At 39.4% G+C, this 17,309-nt stretch overlaps 4 protein-coding genes across 4 annotated transcripts in view; 2 read left to right on the top strand and 2 right to left on the bottom strand.

Moving 5' to 3' along the window:
* Positions 1-6,612, top strand: part of LOC136269013 (uncharacterized) — a 12,059-nt gene extending 5,447 nt beyond the window's left edge. Inside the window, exons 13-28 of the mRNA XM_066064481.1 lie at positions 805-926; positions 1,305-1,391; positions 2,256-2,339; positions 2,385-2,636; positions 2,702-2,777; positions 3,056-3,141; positions 3,523-3,597; positions 3,651-3,785; positions 3,874-3,944; positions 3,998-4,059; positions 4,112-4,174; positions 4,288-4,377; positions 4,549-4,629; positions 4,682-4,887; positions 5,369-5,524; positions 6,190-6,612. Of these exons, the coding sequence (XP_065920553.1) occupies positions 805-926; positions 1,305-1,391; positions 2,256-2,339; positions 2,385-2,636; positions 2,702-2,777; positions 3,056-3,141; positions 3,523-3,597; positions 3,651-3,785; positions 3,874-3,944; positions 3,998-4,059; positions 4,112-4,174; positions 4,288-4,377; positions 4,549-4,629; positions 4,682-4,887; positions 5,369-5,524; positions 6,190-6,417 (1,874 nt within the window). The 3' untranslated portion in view covers positions 6,418-6,612. The remainder of the gene's footprint in view (positions 1-804; positions 927-1,304; positions 1,392-2,255; positions 2,340-2,384; positions 2,637-2,701; positions 2,778-3,055; positions 3,142-3,522; positions 3,598-3,650; positions 3,786-3,873; positions 3,945-3,997; positions 4,060-4,111; positions 4,175-4,287; positions 4,378-4,548; positions 4,630-4,681; positions 4,888-5,368; positions 5,525-6,189) is intronic.
* LOC136269015 (acetyl-coenzyme A synthetase 2-like, mitochondrial) lies at positions 6,523-12,404 on the bottom strand. Its single transcript, XM_066064483.1, has 14 exons — positions 12,053-12,404; positions 11,759-11,855; positions 11,244-11,443; positions 10,570-10,748; positions 10,211-10,363; positions 9,650-9,797; positions 9,241-9,378; positions 9,005-9,097; positions 8,844-8,956; positions 8,672-8,798; positions 8,025-8,152; positions 7,889-7,952; positions 7,721-7,842; positions 6,523-6,835 (listed from the first exon to the last, which is right to left on the bottom strand). The coding sequence occupies exons 1-14, from the start codon at positions 12,336-12,338 to the stop codon at positions 6,668-6,670; spliced, it is 2,016 nt and encodes a 671-aa protein (XP_065920555.1). The 5' UTR covers positions 12,339-12,404; the 3' UTR covers positions 6,523-6,667.
* The window catches only part of LOC136269019 (ubiquinone biosynthesis monooxygenase COQ6, mitochondrial-like), a 19,841-nt gene continuing 14,895 nt past the window's right edge, over positions 12,364-17,309 (top strand). The window contains exon 1 of the mRNA XM_066064487.1: positions 12,364-12,474. Coding sequence (XP_065920559.1) covers positions 12,459-12,474 — 16 coding nt within the window. The 5' untranslated portion in view covers positions 12,364-12,458. The remainder of the gene's footprint in view (positions 12,475-17,309) is intronic.
* The window catches only part of LOC136269016 (acetyl-coenzyme A synthetase 2-like, mitochondrial), a 10,437-nt gene continuing 8,585 nt past the window's right edge, over positions 15,458-17,309 (bottom strand). The window contains exons 11-14 of the mRNA XM_066064484.1: positions 16,471-16,598; positions 16,320-16,383; positions 16,152-16,273; positions 15,458-15,684 (exon numbers count right to left, since the gene is read on the bottom strand). Of these exons, the coding sequence (XP_065920556.1) occupies positions 15,517-15,684; positions 16,152-16,273; positions 16,320-16,383; positions 16,471-16,598 (482 nt within the window). The 3' untranslated portion in view covers positions 15,458-15,516. The remainder of the gene's footprint in view (positions 15,685-16,151; positions 16,274-16,319; positions 16,384-16,470; positions 16,599-17,309) is intronic.

Here is a 17,309-nt window from a genome sequence, read left to right on the forward strand (position 1 = left end):
GCATTGACAAGTGAATTTGTGGTATGTTCTTTGTCGTGTGTGGATAAACAGCATCGATGTTGGGTAAATATATAGCGCTAACGTATAACATGGATATTTTCTGCTGCAAAAGATATAAAAAGTTGCAGGAAGGGTTATTCCAGGGATGGGCTCCACCTATCATGCCTCGAGTAAAACTTTCAGTAAGCCGAGCACCTTGAATTATCCTGGTTAGGTCGTATGCGTGTTAGCTTTATATGTTCGTGATGGTTACCCCAACAGATTTTGTGTAATAGCAGACCATCCCGCGGGGGGGAGCTTTATGAAAGTATCCCAGTTTAAACTGAAATGTTAAAATTTTGTTTTTGCTCTTGAAAAGGCCAACATCGTGACTCACTGAAAGTGTCGTTAAAGAATGGGTTATAGTAGTTGGCTATAGTGATATGGCATTGGCCATGTCATTGGCCATATATAGCTAGACTAATGATTGGTATGGCGTATAATGGTGAATGTGTCAAAGTTACCACCGATGCCTTATACAGCAGGCATCAGGATCGTGTTAATTTAGTAGAACTACAATACTTTTATTTGCAGCTGAGCCATAGAATAATAGCATGCTGATAGCCCAGAATTTTGGTTTAATGGAGTATTATATTACTGTCTTGTGTATTAGCTAAAGTGGTAACTTGTAATATGTGATGTGTATGGTATCATGTCACATATGTTACACACTCACACTACACCACACATGCACAGACACACACACTCATACACACACGCTCACCTCTCTCATAGAACAGGGTCAATGGTACTTTTGTTATACAGGGAGCGGCATGCTACAGCTAATTCGAGAGGTGAGCGCTAAGGTGGGCAAAGAGGAAGATGCTGAGGATTACAAGGCTCTTGAGACAATCATCCAGTCTAATAACTTCAAGAATGTAATGGAGGTCAGTGTGTGTTCAGTGTATTTGTGAGTACCCAACAATAGTATGTGTTCATGAAAACAGTGTTTAGTATATTATTATTAATTGTATTATGCACGAGCCTCAAAATGAGGGTGTGTGTACATATAAAGTACATCTATAAAATATCTACAGTCTAATATTATTAAGTTTGCTAATAAAGTTATATACTATACGCAAGGAAATTTTGACATAATAATGATTTGACAAATTCACAACTTCATCAGTTTTGACAAATGTTGACGAAAATATAGAAAATTGTAGATATAAACATGACACTTATCGGTATTTGATGGATGTCAAATTTTTCTTATGTCAAAATTTCCTTGCATCGGTAGTATTAAAGTCACGTGCATACTATAGATGACTGCGATAATGAGACAGCTAGTTGATGGTGATCCTCCTGCTCCTCGACCAGTTGACAAACATGCCATACTGTCTGCATTACTGGTATGTGGTAATTATATACTAATATATATATATACAGTGTTGGGCAAGTTACTTTGTAAAAGTAACTAGTTACATATTACATATTACTTGCAACTGAACTATTTAGTTACAGTTACATATTACCCATAAAATAAAGTAACTGTAATAATATTACATATTATATTACTTTGTGTCCACAGCCTTAAGTTGTCACGTGTGAAACTACCACTTTATCACGTGACATGATTGCGTTGTTGGACAATATGCAAATTTTGGTTATAAGTAAGAAGCTGGTGAATAAGCTTCATTCGGTAGGCCTCGTTACTTCGTTGTGGCTAGGCGTTACTCAGAGGATAACTAACGAGATTAGTAACTTCGTTACTTGTAGTAATAATATTACATAATATTAGACTCGTTACAGTAACTATATTACTTATGTAACGCGTTACATTTGTAAGTAAAGTAGCTTGCGTTATATTACCTGTTTTTATAGCGTATTTCGTTATATTACCTTGTTACCACAAAAGTAATAATATTACGTAACGCGTTACATAAGTAACGCGTTACATAAGTAACGCGTTACATAAGTAACGCGTTACTCCCAACACTGTATATATATATATATATATATAAGTACTTGTGAATAGATAGGTGCTTATGATTGAGTGGATACTTATTAAATATATGTGCAACAGGAAACTTTGACAGAAGAAAAATTCAATGAATGTTTTTGTTGATAACAAAAAGCCACAAAATCATGTAAACAGCCAATTGTCAAATTCATACTGCTTCATGAACTTTTTCTTCCAGGCTCCTGTTGTACAGTAGGCGAGTATTGGTTTGGTAACTGCTTATTGTTTAATAAGATGGTAATTTTATGTGTAGTTGCGGAAGAGAGTTAGGGAGACTGGAACCCCTGACAGAACCATGTTGGACCTGAGAGCATTACTACAAGATGCTGATGTACAGGTGTGTTAAGCTGTGTGCTACCTACACCTTAGCTATCTGTAACAGGCACTACTGTTTTGTCATGATCGTGTGGCAACAAGAGACCTGTGTGTGTCAGAGACAGAGTCCACACCACACGCCCACCACAATACAACAGACACTGCATCAGCATATAGTCAAGACACAGATGTATCCAATGAAGGTGCCTTAGTGACTACCGTTGATCCAATCTTACGATCATCAACAATTAACCTTGATGCATGGGACCGCAGAGATCAAGCTACCATTGTCTACATCAAGAAGACTGACAAACCATTGGTAAGCCATAATTTAATTAGAATGAGTAACTGGGGCATGTCCTCACCTATGATATATTGCTATAGGGAGCATCCATATACAAGCAGGGAGATGCAATCTTTGTTGGTCACTTGTTGAAGGGCTGCGATGCTGAGCAGAGTGGTTAGTCCGTCTGTGTGTATGTAATGACAACCAGTAGTGGACAAGAAAAAATTTTACAAGAAAAGATCTGTCCTTTTGACAATCTATCTTAGTAGATGATTGTTCTACTCAGTCCCTCCACACGCACACACACACAACTGATTGTTTAGGAATTAAGTTACATCAACCATGCACAGTTTACTATATATGTCCTGGGGCAGTATTTCACAGGGGCGCGTGCTAGACAATTCAGTTTATACACATAAGCTACCAGTAGTCATGACTACCCCACCACTCAGGTGTGCTCCATGAAGGAGATGAACTGTTGGAGATTAATGGCATCCCTCTGGAGGGGAAGACCATCGATCAAATGGTGACTTTGATGGTGAGTTGAAATGCTCTAATAGAATGCACATCTGTGTAATAGGTTGAGTGTGTTACATGTGTCACTATCTGTGTTCTCTTGCCCTCTGCTATGTTAGTTTGTGTCACTGAGATTGTGTTTGTGCCATCTCTTGTCAATTTTGTGGTGGTGTTTTGTGTCCCTCTGCCTTTACTAGTGTTACTTGTGCTTCTGAGTTATGGTATGTGTGTCTCACTGTGTTCTAAGCCTCTTATTTCCTGCTTGGTTTATGAAGATGTTTGTCATTTGTTCTTTTTGTAATGTGGCCCTTTCAGTGTTGTGTCACTGAGGTAGCATGTGTTGTGTTGTCCACACATCCCCTGGTGTGTAGCCATTACTGATTCCACTTGTCCTCCCCTTTAGTCTGCAATTGGAGGTACCCAATTAGCACTAACCATCATCCCAGCTAGTAAGGGTGGAGACACTACTCTATTGGAGGTTAGTGTAGTAGTGATATTGTTCTGTTTTTTAGTGTGGAATTGTTACTTTAGCCGATCTATGTACGAGCGTACTTTGACTACAATCCTCTAGAAGATGGCTACATTCCTTGTAGGGACCTCGGACTGGCCTTCAGCAGAGGAGACATCTTGGAGATCATAAATCATGATGACCCTAATTGGTGGCAGGTGGGTGTGGTGCCTTGTGATGTCACGTTACATCATGTGACATCACTGGTGTTATGTTTAGTAACATTATCACATGATACACATATAGGCTCGTCGTGTAGACCAGACAGATGCAGAATCACAACCCGGTCTAATACCTGCTAAACACATGCAGGAGAGGTGAGTGTGTGTCATGATGTCATGTGTTATAATGTAACCCCACCCACTACTAGACGTGAGGCACTACGTATATCACACCCTGGGGGTAACTTCTACCAGAGACAACGTCGGAAAGGTGACCACCTTATGTCACTGTAGCACTTAACATTGTTACTTGTTGTTGGTAGGATTGTTGTATAAAATGAAAAAGAAGAAGAAAGTGTTCTACAGTCAAACTGTTGGCTCTGAAGGTGTGTATAGTGTGCACATGTGTATGTGTGTGTGTGTGTGGGGGGGGGGGGGGGAGAGAGAGAGAGAGAGAAATGGGTGGAGTGATGTCACGTCATGATTGCCATTGTTACAGGGTTAAGTGTTGGTGATGAGGTATTAACTTATGAAGAAGTTGTGAGGTTACCACCAGAGGAGCGACTGAAGAGACCGATAGTTTTGATAGGTAATGATTGTTTGTGTGTCTGTCCATATTGACTTGGTGAGGCAATCTAGATTATAAATTTCACTGTATAACTCATGAGTGTATGTCCTGTCACATATATGCCCACACCCATGAGCACACTACAGATGCACACTTAACAGGACATTTACCAGTTGTTACTATTCACTACAGGAGCCCCAGGGGTGGGCATATCAACACTGAAGAACATGTTAATATCACGTCATCCTGGCGAGTATGCCGACTGTGTCCCATGTGAGCAACATGTGATGTATTATATGGGTCACATTATCCCTTGCCCACACAGTCACAAGCCGGCCAATGAAGCCTGGTGAGGTCAGTGGTCAAGATTATCACTTTATCAGTCGAGATCAAATTGAGAAGGAGATAAGTGCTAACAAGTTTGTAGAGTACAAGGAAGTCAAAGGGAACTATTATGGTGTGCACATGGCCAGTGTGTCCAATGTGTTACTAGCAGGAAAATCACCTGTACTGGATTTGCAGCATCCCCAGGTGTGTAGTGTAGTGTAGTTGTGTGTGTTCATGTGTGCATATATTCAGTATAGTGTGTTTGGACTTTTGGGACCAAGAACTTACAGTACATTTGTGGTTGTACCGTGATAGTTTTCTAAATAAACTGGCTAACTTGACAATGCTCAATATTTCATTTCTTCACTGATGTTCAGCTCTATTAGCCACTGTATGCAAGTTGTCATCTTCACAGTAGAAATACTTGAAAACAATGTGCCTTTTTGGATTAAACTCTGTCCTTATTTGTGTCCTTCAGATTGTTTTCAAAAGTGGTTTCAATGCACCATAGAACATTGCCTAGTATTTTCTCATGGGCCACATACCATGCTTATCTATACAGAAGCCCAGGTGTGTATTTGTTGTTAAACCTAGTGCCCAGAAGTACATTTACCAAGTGTCTATTTGGGCTATTTTTGAGTCCAACAAACGTCTACTAAATGAGTTATGTTGATATTTCCTTTAGTCACTGAAGTTACTAAGGAACAGAAATCTGATGCCATATGTCATCTTTGTGGCGGCACCGAGCATTGAACAGTTATACCACACAAGGAAGCCATCTTTATTGTCTGAGAAAAATACAAAGAAGTCAAGAAGAGGAAGTGATGGAGACTCAGCAATGGTGAGTGGTTTTCCTCTCAATGAGAGACCAGTGTCCATATTAGTGAGGTGTCCCAATTATGAAGGTACCATATTGCAGGAAAATCTGGCAAATGAGTGATGTTTCATCATACTATAAAATCGACAAATTCTTTGGCCAATATAAACTTTTAGGAAGTGGTTACTGAACCAAAGGTTTTTTTTTTTGTTTTTTTTTCGTGGATAACACATGACAGTCATCCATCTACACGAACATTAAGCAACTAGTTGTATGCCCTGAGTATTCGAATTTAGGCACGCAACAAGTAGTATTAGCATTAGGGTTGGGTTCAACTTTGGTTGTTCTTACTATATACAGCTTACTTCTTGAGTCACATTTATAAGATAAAAAAGTAGGGGAGGTGGGTAGCTAGCAGCAGCAGTATCACTGTGGTTAGCACACTGGCCTGACAAACCGGTACTCCAGGTTCAAGCCCTAGATGAGTTTTGTGTTTTTTTACCCTTTGTTTTAGTAACCCTATTTTTTGCCCAAGTTGTATTGTCGGTTCAATAGCTGGTACAGCTTATTGAACCGACTTTCGGTACAGTATCCACTGCCATTAACTGATAACAAACTGACCAAGCTTTTTCTTGCCAAAATCGGGAAAGAAGCTGTCACTAATCTAATAATTATCATTGTTTCCACAGGGTGATGAGTTGGAACAATTGTTCTGGACTAGTCAACAGATAGAAGTTCACTATGCTCCGTATTTTGACAGTACAGTAGTCAATGATGACCTCAGTGTCTGTTTTGACCTGTTAGTTGAAGTGGTACAGAAGATTGAACAAGAACCACAATGGGTACCATCAAGTTGGATACAACCTAATGTTGCTAGCTGGGTGATGCTGGACCCTCCGGCTGCTGCCAACAGATAGCAGTCACCATTATTTCTTCTTTCTTTGCTATGCGAAGGACTTTTTATCATTCATCATCTCCACTACAATGTTTCAATATTTGTAATTACAATCCATAATTCTTAATTCATTTGTATGTAATTGTAAATTATTTGTAAATAACAGAATGCAATTCATGTGGACATGTATATTGAAGCAATGAAAAAGTATATTTGACGCAATGAAAAACTGTATATTTGAAACTAACTTGGTTATTAACAAAATCAATGTTTCACTTTGTTCCATATTTTTGTTGATGTTTCTCAACAATTGTACTGACTATGGGAGGATCAGCTAGGGTGCTCACATCTCCCAACTCTTCTGGTTTGTTCTCAGCCACTTTACGAAGGATTCTTCTCATAATCTTCCCTGACCTGGTCTTGGGTAGGCCTGGAGTGATCTGTAGGGATGAGGATTATGATGTGAAGGGAGACTTCAACTAATAGAACATAAAAAAGATGAAACCTTGATAGTACAGTCATTGTGGGAACCTCAGTTGATAACCACCCCTCCAATAAAGATGTGGGGAAAGTTGCACTATGATAATTTGACACGAACAATGATCCTATATAGTTATAACTTAAAGACAATAACTACTTTGCAAACAGTCAATGCTATAATTATATCAAAATTTTCAACACAATGCATTAAAATATGCAAATGATTTTTGTGTCAAAATTTTTACTTGTGCCATAATGGTGGTATAGCAAACTTTTCAGTCTGTCCTCAACCTCTATTCAATATCAAATACTGATATCATATCATTGATATTTGGTAACTCCACACCACAAGCAAAATTATTAGGCCACTATTTGGTGATTATTTTTTGATCAGAAATACTAGAGTGCAGGCCAGTGGGTCATCACCATTGTCCTTAGTGCTTGTCACAATATAGTAGCTGGGCTTATTTTCATACCTCAACTCTCTCAAGTCTGCATAATTATAACCGGCATGCAGTATAACTTGGTATAGTAATAACCACAAGATTTCTGGTCCACCTCGGATGTAGCTAGTGATCTTTCATGACAGTTCCACTTGAGGTTCAACTTTTTACTATTCTACAAATGCTAATATTAGAGAGCTCACTGCATAAATAATTCTCTTGGCTACAGTGCAGATGGGTAGCGCAGCAATTTTGAAAACTGAACTGCACATGCTCAATATTGATTAGATCTTTAACAATGGGGAAATACATGAGCCAGTGAAAATATGTACATGTGGGCGCTAAGAAAATCATTAAATAGTGGCCTTAACACAGTAAACACACACCAAAAAGTCAACAAACCATGAAGCAATGAGGCACAGCAAAGGAGCCGATGTGTTTAGTAATGGCCGCTTTGAGGTCCTTAATGATCAATTCTTCGTTATCTCTCACCTCATCCTTCAAGATCACATAGGCATAGATGGCTAGATCACAATAGTGAACACTGTATCAGTAGTATAGCTACTGTACCTTCACCATAGTCTTCATGTCCATACCCTACCACTGCTGTTTCTGCTACTCGAGGGTCTTCATCCTGAACACACACAAACAACATAGTTACACAAACTAAACAAACACACATGCACACATTACAGGTTACACACACCATGACACTCTCTAATTCAGCAGTCCCCAATCTGTGCCCTTTTGTATTGATGACATCATCCACTCTACCTGTGATCTGGTAATGTCCATCCTTGTCTCTCATTGCTCCATCACCAGAAAAGTATACACCTACAAGTGTACCAGAAGTGTATAATTTACTTTATCTGAGTACACTCTTGGAAGCCACATATCACTTACTACACATTTCTACATAGATACATGCAAACAAACAAGCACATACATACAGCCACATATGAAGACAAACAAAACAAAGCCATATACACAATGCACTACCCAGATTAGTGGAGGCAAAGGCAGGTACAGGAGGTTTTACAGGCGAAAGTGTAGTCCCACCTGAAAGCTTTACTGATATGTAGGAAGTTGGCATCTACTTCCCCACTTAACCAGAGTCCCTATTTACAGCTGGGGAGACTGAAATGATGTGAGTAAAGTTTCTTGCTCAAGGAAACAACAACAACTGTGTATCAAACCTGGAATTGTACTATTACCAGGCCAGTACTCTACCACTCAGCACACAGCACAAGACACATACAGACAACACAGAAAATACACATACAAGACAAACAGACAAACATAGAACATATACAATGAAAAGACAGACATGTACATACACACATACAGACAGACCTGGATGTGGTCTATAATAAGTATCAAGAAATCTCTCATGATCTCCATATATGGTCCTGGCCATACCGGGGGTTGGTCTCTTAATACACAACCGACCAGACACATTATTTCCTTCCAGCAGTTCATTCTAGTCACACAAAACACATCATACACCTATCCCTTACTGATTCACCTGGTCATTGTACAATGCAGGCTCCACTCCTAGGAATGGAGTCATGGGAAATCCTGGCTTTGGGTGGATGTGGTCAGATGATGGTCGAGGTGTGATCATTATCCCTCCAGTTTCTATGGTAATTTGTCAGTAATATAAAGCTGTGTTGCCCTGGTGCTCACCTGTCTGCCACCATGTATCCACTACTGTACACCTACCACCTCCAACCACATTATGGTACCACTCCCATGCTTCCGGGTTAAGTGGCTCCCCAACTGTAGTGATATAATGGACAATATGGGGTCAGCTAAACACTGTACAGCCAAAACTATTTAGAGGTGTTCTTTTAAATACTCATAATTTTTGCCTACTGATGTATGTAAAGGAGATGAAGCTCACATCAACACAATAGCCTTACCACATCCCAGTGTTGTCAGAGTGTCCCTATTATACTTGTGTACATAATGGTCCCCACACTTTAGTAGTAATCTAATAGCAGTTGGTGCTGTGTACAACTGCTTGATCTTGAGACGTTCAACCATCTCCCAGTAACGTCCTGTAATGGTAATTTAGCCAATCATAATTCCCACACCATGCTAGTATGTTTGTAAACCTTCTACAAAGATCAGCAACATTGTAATTGCTACTTTATAGAAAAACATCTTCCTGCCTAAAATAGACCCAATATCGCGATATTTTGAAGCTTTATAGATAAAAATTTGGCAGTTAAAGGGTTTCACAATGTTTTTTGTCAAGTGGCCTAAAGTAATCAGTAATTACAGGAAAAGACAGGGCTCAGGTCAGATGATAGTGCAGTCACAGCTCACCAGGGTCAGGATAGGTAGGTACACTTTCAAACAAGGTGGTTGTGGCACCGTTGCTAAGGGGACCATAGACAACATAAGAGTGTCCAGTGATCCAGCCAATGTCAGCAACACAAGCATAAGTATCACCATGGTGATAGTCAAACACCAACTACATAATAACAAACAAACAAACACCATAACAACAAACTATTACTAAGGGATGTAACTAATTTGATGCCTAAAACTCTCTAATAGAACAGTCACAAAGATGTCTTAGTGATGATACAAACATCTTCCAAAAATCACAGAACACTACTACACTTCCATGTCAAAATGTTTGCTGATTTTACTAAGTTTTATAGTATGCTTGTGCTTTATGTACTGAATCCTTTTTTCTTCTTTCCAGGGGTGCCGGCACCCTCAGCACTAGATGGTAAAGTGATAGACAAAACAAAACTGTAATGATAAAGGGATAATTGTGATGGAAGCACTTGACCCTCAGATATTGAATTCTACATACAAAAATTCCCAAACTTTAAAAAAATTACAGCAGCTATTAGGGTATTACTCTAATATACTCACTTGATGTGTCAGGCCAGCATAGAGGATGTAGCCAGCCTGAGTGTGCAGTAATCCCTTGGGTTTTCCTGTACTGCCTGAAGTGTAGAGCATGAACAGGGGATCCTCACTGTCCAGAACTTCTGCTGGACATTCTGTTGATTGCTGATCCATTGCCTAATAAGGTAAAGTTGTTAAGTAAGGTACATTGCTAACTATAAACATCACATAAAAAAGTGCTTTTGATTGTGTATAAACCTTATTGATTTCTACAGCTTATCATTAAAGCTTTATTCTTCCCAAAATGTTTGGGTAAACATTCAGCACACAAAAGCAGTCACTTCACAAGCCTAGACATCACAAAGATACATATTTACGCTCACTTCTTCCAATTTTACATCCCGTCCATCTTTCCATGGCACACTAGCCCCAGTCCTACTCATTACAAACACATTCTCAACACAGTCACAGTCAGCTACTGCAGTGTCCACTGTTCTTTTTAGTTCAATCACTTTACCACCTCTAACACCTTGATCAGCTGTCACCACCACCTTACAACTAGCTGGAATAACATAACAATAGTAAAGCAGCTAAGAAAAAAAATTGTTAAAACTATGATACGCAGCCTTGCAAATGTGGTCAGTGAGGCAGGAAGGTAGACCAAAAATTGGGTTTTGACAATTTTTAATAATTCAATATTCAGCTTTATTTAATGCTAGGTGCACCAATAACACTCATGCTTTTTGTTGTGTATGATTTTTTAAATAGCACATTATGGTGGGCGCTGTTCATTTAGGGATCCTCATGTTCTAAGTGTAACCTGTTAACAAAATATCATCAACACCAATCAATAGTTTTCTATCACCAGTAGAAGTGTTAATTTGATCAAAGGTGAACAAGTCATATGCTGCAATTAGATACTCTCTCCCATTATGAACCCTTTGGTTTGGTTAAAATTTCAGTGAAACTTGTCAACAAACAGATGAGGTTGGGTGAAAATTTGCTCATTATACTTGTAATACTATTTCTTAAACTTTAACACACAAACATCACATACCATCTAGTATTCTGCTTTTCAAGGCCTCAGCACTAAATCCAGCAAACACTACACTGTGGACAGCTCCAATACGAGCACATGCCATCATGGTTGCTACTAGTAATGGTGACACTGGCATGTACACAGCAACACGGTCACCCTTGACAATGCCATACTGCTTGAAAGTGTTAGCAATTTGACAAGTCATCTCCTTTAGCTCCCTATAAGACATATCAAGGGGGTGGCACATAGGTATGCACTGTAGGGAGATCTGAGACCATGGTCAAAGTCTTGACCAGCTGAAATTTCGCATTGACCTGTGACTAAGAACATTTTTCAATCTATGACCGGTGACCTAGCGATGATATTTCAGCACTTTTCGATTGTGGGTCGGAAATTTTTACCCTTGACTGTTGACTTGGCACAAATTTGATGGCCTTGATCTTTGACTGTGGTCGCAGATCTACCTACAATGAGTGCCTGTATGTTACCCCCTTGCACATGCAATACCCCAAGGTAATGAGCCTCTAGCCTACCTGTAGCTAACACGCTGGTGTTGGTTTGGCTCATCTTTTTCCCAAATAAGGGCGGTCCTGTCTGGAGCTGCCTCAGCATGACGGTCAATACAATTATCTACAATAAATTGTACCATTATAATATAAAGTTGAGCCATTGCTAATTCACTGCCAGGTGAAATCTCAACAAAATATAACATCAATGGACTTGCTATTTTTATAGTGCACCCACTATGAACACCCTATAAAAATTGAAACTCAATGCAATGACTCAATGACTACCTAGTGGCGCAAGGGCAGGGCCAGACAGCGTACCTGAGACATTCAACTTCCCGCCCAGGAACCAACTGATCTTTCCCTTGTGCATATCACAGTCCATGACAGTGTCAAATTCCTTCGACCAGCGAAGCCTATGCTTAGCCAGGTCACCCCAGAATCGCTGGGGATTGTTGAGGCTCTCCTCGTACAAAGCGTCATGGTTAGGATCCACGTGTTTGGGTTGGAGAGGGTACAGCGGGCTGGAGAAACTCCTGCTAGATAGGACACGTGTCTGGCTACTCAACACACGTGTACAGCAAGAGGTGATCAGGCGATGTACCATCGTTGATCAGGTACTGATACAAACCCACAATCGATACCAACGCAGTGTTGAGAGCAGCAGCTTGAGCCAACAAAGCAACTGTTATGACATAGTTATGACATAGTGATAGTTGGGAGTGGCATGGTAGGGGCTGTAGGTGAGTGGTGTAACCATAGTGATGTGTCTCGTTTCCTTCGTGGAAAATAGAAAAAGAAGTGGTCTGGCTATATGTTGTACTCTCAAATAGTGGAGCATTTTTCTGTTGCAATTTATGAGATAGCAACATAATAGAGAATTATGTTTCAAAAAAATTTGAACATAAAAGTCGTTAAACTTGTTTATGAGTTTACATTATTATTATTATTATTATTATTATTATTATCAATTTACCAAAAAGGAAGGCATACACAAAAGGCAAAGCCTGTACAAGGTGTCCGCTTACAAAAAACAAACATACATATACCTACAGTACACTACAAACTAAACAGTACACAACAAAACACAAAACAGTGATTAAGAAATTACTTGACACATAAGTAATTATAAAGGTGATGCCGGAAAGACTTTCGATTACTGTCTTCAAAGATATGTAATGGCACAGTGTTCCAGAAGAAAGTTGTGTTGGCATATCTCCTAGAATTAATGGTGGACTGTGGAGGGACTAGTGAAAGATGGTGACTTCTGGTAGATGCTATGGAATTAAATGAACAGTGACTATTAAATGTAATAGATGTTTGCTGGTGATATATGTCATTGAGGAAACTGACCGAAAGGAAACTTCGTCTTGACTGGAGAGAAGGAAGGTGAAGTTGGGAGCAACAATCATTCGAAGAAATGGTCCAAGAGCTGGTAGATGGACTCCAGCGACTCCCACAGATCCATCGAGCTGCCCGCTTTTGTAGGGACTCTAGTAGTTGGATATCTCCCAAATTATGGGGATTCCATACGACTGCAGCATACTCTAGCGTTAGCCGGATGATAGCTTTGTATGCGGCACACTTAGCTGCACGGCTGCAACCAAACATTGATGTACATAAATAGTTCAAAGACTTGGTGCCCTTACTGACAACATACTTGCAATGCTTAGACCAGTTTAACTTGGAATCTACCTGCACACCAAGATACTTCACAGGATTACTCCATGAAATAGGTTGATGGTTAATGGCGTATGTAAATGGAATTGGTTTGCGTTTGTTAGTAATCATAAAAGCTTCACATTTGGTGGGATTTAACTTTAATTGCCAGCGACTAGCCCAAGAAGAAATGGCAGTGAGGTTATTTTGTAGGGAAGAACATTCCTTGAGAGTGTTAGCTGGAGCATAAAGTAAAACATCATCAGCAAACATTTTAACAGTGGAGTGTTTTACAACAGAAGCCAAATCATTTACGTAAATCAAAAACAAAAGTGGACCCAAGACAGTTCCCTGTGGAACCCCAGAAGTAACAATGGCCCAATCTGAAAAAGTACCATTGATTACCACTCTTTGTTTTCTTTTAGTTAGAAAAAATCTAAGCCATGACAGTACTTTACCATGAATTCCTAGAGAGCTTAACTTAAGCAGAAGGCGTTCATGTGGTACAGAATCAAAAGCCTTTGCAAAGTCAAGCAGTAGACAATGTACAGTGCTTCGTTGTTCTAAACATTGAGACCAATCATCAACAGCCTCAGTCAGAAGAGTTACAATAGATCTTTTATTTCTGAAGCCAGATTGAGAAGGACTAAGCAGTTGGTGACGCTCCAAAGCAGAAACTAAGTGTCGGTGCAAAATACGCTTAAAAACTTTGATTACAATAGAAGTGAGACTGATTGGTCTGTAGTTACTAGAATTATGCTTGTCATTACACCTGTGTATCGGAACAATATTTCCTGAAACCCAGTCAAAGGGAAGAGTACCTGTTGATAGTGATTTGTTGAATAAGTGACAAAGAGGAATGGAAATATAATCTGCAGCATTTTTCAGTAGAAATGAAGTAATATTATCAGGGCCACAGGCTTTGTTAACACCATGTATTTAGTAAAAGTATAGTATATCCATTGAACTGAAAGGCTCAGAAAGCTAAATAGGAATGCTTTTTTGAGGTTTCTCACTAGTACTGGAAACTCACAACCACAGCAGATCCATATAAGCCATTATGGAGTCCTGACCAGTGTTGGAGCAATTACTTTTTTTTAAAGTAACTCGTTACATATTGCTTGCAACTGAACTATTTACATATTACCCATAAAATAAAGTAACTATATTACTTTGTTTCCACAGCCTTAAACTGTCACGTGTGAAACTACCACCTTATCACGTGACATGATTGCATTGTTGGACAATGTGCAAATCTTGGTTACAAAGCTGGTGAATAAGCTTTATTCAGTAGGTTTCATTACCGTTACTTCATTATTTGTAACAATATTATGTAATATTAGACTCGTTACAGTAACTTCATTACTTAGGTAATGAGTTACATTTGTAAGTAAAGTACCTTGAGTTATATTACCAGTTTTTATAGTGTATTTCATTATATTACTTTGTTACCACAAAAGTATTAATTATTGCATAACACGTTATCCCCAACACTGATCCTGACCTGAGGGGTATGGCATGAAAATTTTAAACTAACCAAATGCTGCATGCATCAACACCTTGTACAACTCTCATTGAAATGCTCTAGCTCTGATGTCACTCCATACTGTACTACCAAATGGTCTAGTTGACATGGTAACATGTAGTACTTACTCTTCAACAGTTCCACAGACCCCATGTTAACATTGACCTCTCTTATACCATATGGGTCCTCTCTTGATAACTTCTTGGGTGCTGAATGGGTGGCTTAGCACTAGCTTCTAGCACTAGGATATGTTTATCAGCTAAGACTGGCTCCTGACCTGCATGTGTATTAACAACATGAACCCTCTTAATAAACCTACTGAATTAGGGCCTCAATTTTAGGAAACCTTACAAATGGAAATACACTTGGCCTCACAGTGTGTTATGTGGCCAAGGCTGGTGATAACAGAACTGACTGGCAGAGATTCCTACCAACTGGACCGTGTTGCTAGTGAGTGTGATAGTGCTACCCAGCTGATTTAATGTGAACTGGAGTATATCCAGCTGTATTACTGGGCACCTGGGGGAAGCAGTCTACCCAGCTGTATTATGAACTCTTGATGCAATGAAAAAATAACTTCATTATTAACAAAATCAGTGTTTCATTTCGTTCCATATTTTTGTTGATGTTTCTCAACAATTGTACTGACTATGGGAGGATCAGCTAGGGTGCTCACATCTCCCAACTCTTCTGGTTTGTTCTCAGCCACTTTACGAAGGATTCTTCTCATTATCTTCCCTGACCTGGTCTTGGGTAGGCCTGGAGTGATCTGTAGGGATGAGTAATTGAATTGTGATGTGAATAACAGGAGTTCAACTACTCTAATAGAACACACGCAAGATGAAACCTTAATAGAACAGTCATTGAGGGATCAGTTGACAACCACATTCTCTAACAGGGATGTGGGGAAAGTTAAATGATAATTTGGCATGAACAATGATCCTGATAAATAGCCATAACTGACAATAATTGTTTTATAGTCAAAGTTATACATAAAAGCTCATAAAATTTTCAACAGAATGGGTTAAAACGTGCCAACGATTTTTGTGTCATTTTTTACTTGTACCATAATATCAAGAGTTAATAATAGCCCTTGATAATATATAGTACAGTAAACTTTACAGCCTATTTTTCAATCTCTATGGAATATCAACTATAATTATACTGATAATTGGTAACTCCACACCACAAGAACAACTATTAACACAGTAAACACACACCAAAGAGTCAACAAACCATGAAGCAATGAGGGACAGCAAAGGAGCCGATGTGTTTAGTAATGGCCGCTTTGAGGTCTTTAATGATCAATTCTTCATTATCTCTCACCTCATCCTTCAAGATCACATAGGCATAGATGGCTAGATCACAATAGTGAACACTGTATCAGTAGTATAACTACTGTACCTTCACCATAGTCTTCATGTCCATACCCTACCACTGCTGCTTCTGCTACTCGAGGGTCCTCATCCTGAATACACACAAACAACATAGTTACACAAACTAATGGAACAAACACACCACACTACACACACACTACATACGAGGTTACACACACCATGACACTCTCCAGTTCAGCAGTTCCCAGTCTGTGTCCCTTAGTATTGATGACATCATCCACTCTACCTGTGATCTTGTAATGTCCATCCTTGTCTCTCAATGCTCCATCACCAGTAAAGTATACACCTGCAAGTGTATCAAAAGTGTATAGTTATATTTCATAAGATTTGCTTCATGTAACACATTTCCTTTAAATCTACACAGATACAGCAAGTTCATAGCTCTAAAAATAGTCACAACTGGTCCATGTACATTACATCACTGCCTTTTTTCTTTTGCTGCGCAGCAAGTTGTAGCCCAGTGACATGTGTAAGTGTTTTCTTTGATGTGGAGCAACTAACAGACAGCCAGACCATTGATTCTGGGCAGGAGATAGATACCCTGTACTTTGTTGAGTGATCCGATGAAAAGAGCAGAAACAGTGAATTTTTCGCCTCACCCTGAGTGGGATGTCTCTTCCTGACTCCATTTGGGATCTGGGACGTTTCCAGCCCCGAATGGGGCTTGCCTACTTCCTATGCCATGGTTTCCAAGTGCACCTACCCTTACTGTTCCTTTTCCCGTGGATTAACCTGAGTAGTGGAACACCCAGCAGTCACATAACTGGCAATAGACAGGAACAATCCAGAGGTCACTGGATGTGATTATAAAGACAGTGAATCGACAGCCGATCATGATTCTGATTTTGTCAAGTGTCAAATAGGCAACATGGAGTCCAAAAGTTTGATCACATTGATGATGAGGAACATGGGAACCCCTTGCTTCCATGGCTAACTTTCTTGAGAAGCATTTTAATAAATGTCTGGATGAAAAGGAACGTCCCGCTATCCTTAAGGA

The sequence above is a fragment of the Dysidea avara genome, chromosome 10 (genome assembly GCF_963678975.1).
Source record: "Dysidea avara chromosome 10, odDysAvar1.4, whole genome shotgun sequence".
Lineage (NCBI taxonomy): Eukaryota > Metazoa > Porifera > Demospongiae > Dictyoceratida > Dysideidae > Dysidea > Dysidea avara.

Excerpts from the sequence above, each read along its gene's own strand:
- LOC136269015 (XM_066064483.1), bottom strand. The coding sequence starts at position 12,338 with ATGGTACATCGCCTGATCACCTCTTGCTGTACACGTGTGTTGAGTAGC. Across the intron at positions 10,364-10,569 it reads GGGATGTAAAATTGGAAGAA|GCAATGGATCAGCAATCAAC; the intron begins GTGAGCGTAAAT and ends TTACCTTATTAG. Across the intron at positions 9,098-9,240 it reads TCTGACAACACTGGGATGTG|TTGGGGAGCCACTTAACCCG; the intron begins GTAAGGCTATTG and ends ATATCACTACAG.